Here is a 6,401-nt window from a genome sequence, read left to right on the forward strand (position 1 = left end):
TGTGGTTTAATGTGCATTTAGGTGTGATGACTATATATATATATATATATATATATATATATATATATATACACGTTTTAGTTTAATTAAAGTGACTGTTTAGTGTCTAAACTGGCTTTCATGTAGCCCCTAAACCTGCTGGGAAAAGTGTGAGTATTTAATAATACATAAAATGATATTTTCTGCATTGTATTTGTGTACATATGTCCAATAGACTTCCATAGTAAGTTCAGAATTGTGAGTGCATTTTATTTATTTATTTATTTCAAGTCACCTTTTTATTTATTTATACACACTGAGGTACAAATTCAGATCATTGTTATTTCAGCATCAGTGAGATACTATGATAGTTTTTATTAATATTCTGAATTAGTTTTTTTTTTTCATATATCAATTGCAGTTCAAAGTGTAACACTTAAGACATGAATGTGGGTTAATCTCTGCCAGGTTTGTGACCGCTTATTAATGCTTCACCTTTTTAAACCCTGTTAGTCATGGCTCTAAAACAGACGGCTGTCCTCACGCCAGTGTGATGTGGTTCGGCAGCTGCTCTCAGCTTGTCTGAAGGCATTTTGTCGCTCTCACAGCTGGAAGGGTCTGTAGGGTTTGTCATGTGTTTGTGACACACACACACACACACACACAGTTCCACTTCTGTTCGGATATTAGCGATTTATATATTTCCAATCAAAAATTGTGCAGAGATCTCAGTGCACAGAGTCTGGTGATGGGTAACCAGATCAAGTAAAACCGTTTTGTGTGTGTGATGGTTTCCATGTGCTCTGCTGGGTTTCCTCTGGCCACTTTGAATCCCGGTGTCCCTCTTTTTCACGTTGGCTCAGTGACAGATTGCGATAATCAGCAGGTCTGAGAGGAAGCCAGCTGGAGACGTGTGGATTAGAGGCCGAGGTTCTGGGGCACTTAATCTGGCGTCACTCTGATGCTCCATCGACGCCACTTTCCAAAACTCTGATTTATTGTCTTTCCTCTCCTGCTCTGTCCAAATGTCCAGCTCGGGTTGGAAATCAAACCGTTAGCACATGCTTTCCACTATGTGAGGGTTCGGAAACGGGTCACGACAGACTCGACTCACCCCTGCAATCACACACACGCACACTCCTCAGTTTGTATCCTTGACGTTTTCATTGTGTCCATCTGCAGGTGTCAAATATTAAACATGAGGACTTCAAATTGAACTCTGAAGAAATGTCTAAAATGATCACAGATGTCCAATCCATGAAGGGCAAGCAGGAGTCGATGGACTCCAAAATCAGCACCCTCAAACAGTAAGTCACATTGCATTTAGGTTTGGCCAAAACATTTGTCTGCCATTTCCTCTTCTGGTTCTGGATTAATTTAGTCTAAACCTTTCATATAGTTGCTAAACCTACTGGGAAAAGTTTGACTGATGTAATAGTTGGCTTGTTGCCAGCCAAGCGTTTAGACCTTATTAAAGGAATTAAAATAAATAAAATATTTAAATATTTAATAATATTTAAAAGAGTATTTTCTGCATTGTATTTGTGTATGTTTGCCCAATAGGCTTCCACAGTAAGTAGTAAGAACTGTGAGTGCATGTTATTTATTTTTTATTTTTTGTTTCACTAACTGGGTTTTATGACCATTGTCATTTTCTGTATATCGATCTAAGTCTTTTATTGAGATGAATGTAGTTATTGGAAACTCTAACTATAGATTGATATGGACATATACTGCTTTACAGTAGTTATTTATTTGGTGGTTAATGAAACGTTCTCCAACACACACACACACACACACAAGTAGTCATCTGGTACACACACAGGCAGAATATTACGGATGATGTTTGCTTGGACATGTCACCCGTGCAATAACTTAGTTTTGCATTGATTTTTGGCTTTTAGTCCTCTGAATATGTTACAGATTTCTGAAATCCAACAAATCATCTTAAACGTTTAAAAAAAAATAATTTAACGTCAGTCAATCTAATGTTCTGACACCTAAGGTGTGTTTTAAGTTTATTTAATTATAAATTTTAAATGCAAGTCAATGAATGTAATATGTTTTCAGAATGGCTGCTGTAGTTAATGTGTTAACATGTAAAATTAAGAGAATTTTCTGAATATTAAAACAATATTTAATTAATACACAAAAAAATTGAAATTACTTATTTATATTTAATATTTATTCAATAATATTTAATATATAACAAAAATCTGTATTTTATTTCTGTATGTTTGCCCCGTAAGCTTCCATAAATGGAGCTTGTATTTAACACAGCATATTTAATGTTTAATGTTGTTAAATGTATTTAACTCATTTAATACATTAGCACAAGTTTTTATTAAATAAATAAAAGTTATTATTTATTTATTTATTTAATAAAAATTTTATTAAATATGCAGCCAACATATAGAAAAAAATAGAGAAATGCTAATTCATAATGGCTAATTTATTGATAAATCAACTTATTTTTAAAGTTCAGTGTGAAATATCATCAAACAGTAAAATATATTTGTTTTCTTGCCTTTCAAACTAAATTCGCTGATTTTAGAATTTAAAAATTTAAATTCACAATAACTTTAAACAATTGAGACAAATTGTGATTTTTTTGTTTGGATTGTTGTTAGGTTTTTGAAAGTCTGTTTTGACGTGAAGGAGATTTTGAAAGTCTCCAATTTGTGTTTTTCTGAGTCTGAGTGGAGATTTGGGAGAGGTCTGATCACCCTGCTTACAGGAATCTACACCTGCCCCATAAACCCCCGTCCCATCTGCTGAGGGGTGAGCAGGGGAAGGGCACATGATCGGAGGAGGGGACTCTTAAAGAGCTTCTTCCTGCACGCTACTGTTTTACAGATGAGCAATGCTGGGTTATAATGCAGCTGAGTCCTCTCATAATCTCTGTCTCTTACTTGATATAAGAGACACGTCTGCAGGGAGTCCATGAGATGAATGTCAGACACAGATGATGTCACTCAAGTCAAATATTCCTGATACTTTACAATGAAAAAAAAAAATATCTGGATATACTTAGTAATTATTTGTAAAAATGTACTAGCAATTTCTATGTAAAAATGATTTCCAAGTAACGGCTTTAAAAAAATTTTTTGCAGTGTAAAACATGTAAACACTGCTTTTTATATAGTGTATCATTTATATTTTATATCTACATTTTTTATATTTTTAATATAAAATATTGATAATTTACTTAAAGAGGTCTATGCATTGTTTAATTTATATTATAACATATTTTTACTTTTTAAATTTTCTTAAGCAAAAACTGTTACGTATTATTCATTTTTCATACAGTATATAGATATATTTTGATGGACTGTGATGGTTTTAATTAATAGGTCTCTTATGAAAAGATTATTTTTTTTAAATCACAGATTAAATGTTTTTTATACATTTAGTTTTTGTTTGTCATTTATAGATAATTAGTTTAACTTTTTCTGTTTTTGAAACCTAAGTGGGTCATGAGAGAGGAGAAATCTAAATTCCCTTGATCTTTTGACATAGAAGAGGTCTTTGTACTATAAAAACATTCTGTAAGTTTCAGAACTCAAAACTTTCTTGTTAGTCTAAAAACAGCTTAAATTGCCAATCTGCATAAACAACAGGTTGTGGAATGTGCCACTTTATGACATAATAGTGTGGCTAAACCCCACCTCCACAGAAGAAGATCAACGCCTGCTTCTACATCGCTGCCTTTTTAGCTCCGCCCACTGGAGCGTTACTACGATGAGGAGAGAACAGAAATACAGGATCACTGAACTAACAAAAAAAAAAAACATTACCTTCCAAAGGATCCTAATTCTAGGAAAGTGATTATTTTTTACAACGAGGAAGTCTAAGTAGAGCATTAATTTTTCAGTACATTTCACTTTGGATTCTTTGGTAAATCAGTCACAGTTTAGGCGCAGGCTTTGCAAACAGACTTTTACTGTAAGATATGGGCCTGATAGTAATACAACAACATGTAAGTAACCGTGTTCATTCTAATGCCTAATCTTAAATTACATACAGAAAGCGATCAGAGAACGCTCCGTTTATAATCGCTGGAGCTGTCAATCACACAGCACGAGTTTATATTCAGTGACGCAGTCTACACTGCACAATGAATCTCTTATTTACGTTGTGTTTGCACTGTTAGTTATGATGAAAGCAAATGTGAAAGTGCAAAACTCAAGTTGCAATGACGAGATCACTGCATTCATGCGCTCAACAGTTTGTCATCAGCTACAATGCTCATCGCTGCAACCTTTCATGCAACGGGAGTTGATCTAAATATAATGCTATAATCAACACTTTTCACAATTATCATATATCAACAGCTGTAACAGTAAGAACGCAGTAAAAGTTTTTGAGAGAGCTCAACATGTAATACTTATTTCATATGCAAGATGTTAGCCAATCATAGCAACGGATGTTTCTATTGGAAGTCTCACAGCAGACACTCCCCTTTCAATAGAGCGTTCAAATCAGAGGGCTAAAATCAGGGTAGAAAATGTCCTTTTATTTCTATATTATGACCATTTTTGATGTAAAAATCATACTGACATTATTAGTGCAATAATTAAAAAGTGCAGTTCATGGCCCCTTTAACAACTACCTTACTAATTATTAATAAGCAACAAATTAGGAGATTACTGAGGCAAAACTCGTAGTTAATAGTTAGTTAATCGTGAGAATTGGTCCCCAAACTAAAGTAAAGTTTCCTATATGTTGTGCTTCCTAAGCAGATCTTTCAGGCAACGCAGCTGTGCTTATGAAAGGACCATGCAGTTGTTTGTGTAATAGATTTTTCATACAATTTTTGTGTCTTTTAAACTTTTTTTGTCCATGATTTCAAATGTTCTTTAACTTGTAGGATTTCGTCGGCATCGTGTTTGAATTTTCCATTTCCACCACAGTGATGTTCAGTATTTTCCTGTGGTTTTGTTCCTGTGTGCTGGGCTGTGTTTAGGCCGTGTTTCTGTGGCTATATTGGACTTGTGAGCTCACACTTAAAATGCCATTTTATCAGTGTCAAGGGAGCAGAGTTTAAGAGAAGCAGGCCTTACTCAGACACCCTGAAAAAAACAACCGCCCCAGAGTATTTTTTTTTTTCAGTAGTGTTTACAAAGTTTAGTGCTGTGGACAAACAATTGTGAACAAAACATGCATGAAAATTTCAGTTCTGACAATTTCTAACAGAACTCATTGCCTGAAATTTTATATTTCATCTTTCTGTCTCTCTCTCCCGCAGTGAGAATGAGGGTCTCTGGAGGGAAGTTGCCATTTTGAGACAGAAACATGCTCAACAGCAGAAAGTCGTCAATAAGGTAAAATCAGCAAACTTTCTCCTGCTTTCAGAGTGACACATACATTTGTTGGCCTTTGCAGGTAAAATTTAATCCATTCCAACCTCAGAGGCAGCCTTATCAGTTTAAAGTCAAAATGAAATGGCATAAGCATCACATTTTATTTCCAAAACATGACCGATTCATTTTGATTCACCAATGGATCCTCTGCAGTGAATGGGTGCCGTCAGAACGCGAGTCCAAACAGCTGATAAAAACATCTCAATAATCCACAAGTAATCCACACCACTTCAGTCATGTAAAATATTTATTAAATATTATTTTAATAAAATAAATAAGAGTCCTTTATCCATAAAATTGCTTTCTTCAGTGAAAACGTTTTCTCGTCTGAATCAGGAGAGAAATATGCACAGTGAAAACAGTTTTGAACAAATATGTCTGTGGATTTTGATGTGAAAGGACAACAAGGGGTAGACTTTTTCACTGGAGGAAGTGTTATTATGGATTGTTCTTTGGCCAGAAGTGATGGTTTGAAGTTAAAATGTTTCTTTAGGATTTGTTTCTTATAAACACACAGATTTTCTCTTCACAAGACGTTAATTGATAGATTGGAGTCGTGTGGATTACTTGTAGATTATTGTGATGTTTTTATCAGCTGTTTGGATTCTCATTCTGATGGCACCCATTCACTGCAGAGGATCCACTGATAATGCTAAATTTCGAAACTAACCTACCTAACCTACATCCATATTTTACTGGACTCTACAGTTTTTAATGTAAATAGAAAATGTTTTTATTCTTAGATTTTTAACTGATGTATTTAAAAAAAAGTATCATCTGAATGTATTTTAGAAGTTATATATACATGCGAATGTCAAAGAAAAAAGTTGTAATCGATTTTTTCTTTTGTTTCCACAGCTCATTCAGTTCCTGATCACACTGGCACGGTCCAACAGAGTCCTGGGAGTGAAACGAAAGATGCAAGTCAACCTCAGATTAATACATATATTCACATTGATAGGTTGCTATTTAAAGAGGTCATATGTTGCTACATGCACTTTTACAAGTTGTTTGAACTGAAATGTGTGTTGGCAGTGTGTGTACACAACCACCCTAAAA

General features: G+C 34.4%; 1 protein-coding gene across 2 annotated transcripts in view; it reads left to right on the top strand.

Moving 5' to 3' along the window:
* Positions 1-6,401, top strand: part of LOC107669996 (heat shock factor protein 1-like) — a 20,438-nt gene that overhangs the window by 4,818 nt on the left and 9,219 nt on the right. For both annotated transcript variants that reach the window (XM_016462444.1, XM_016462445.1), the window contains exons 4-6: positions 1,162-1,286; positions 5,228-5,303; positions 6,201-6,262. In XM_016462444.1, the coding sequence (XP_016317930.1) occupies positions 1,162-1,286; positions 5,228-5,303; positions 6,201-6,262 (263 nt within the window). The remainder of the gene's footprint in view (positions 1-1,161; positions 1,287-5,227; positions 5,304-6,200; positions 6,263-6,401) is intronic.

Source organism: Sinocyclocheilus anshuiensis, unplaced genomic scaffold, assembly GCF_001515605.1.
Source record: "Sinocyclocheilus anshuiensis isolate Anshui unplaced genomic scaffold, SAMN03320099.WGS_v1.1 scaffold160, whole genome shotgun sequence".
Lineage (NCBI taxonomy): Eukaryota > Metazoa > Chordata > Actinopteri > Cypriniformes > Cyprinidae > Sinocyclocheilus > Sinocyclocheilus anshuiensis.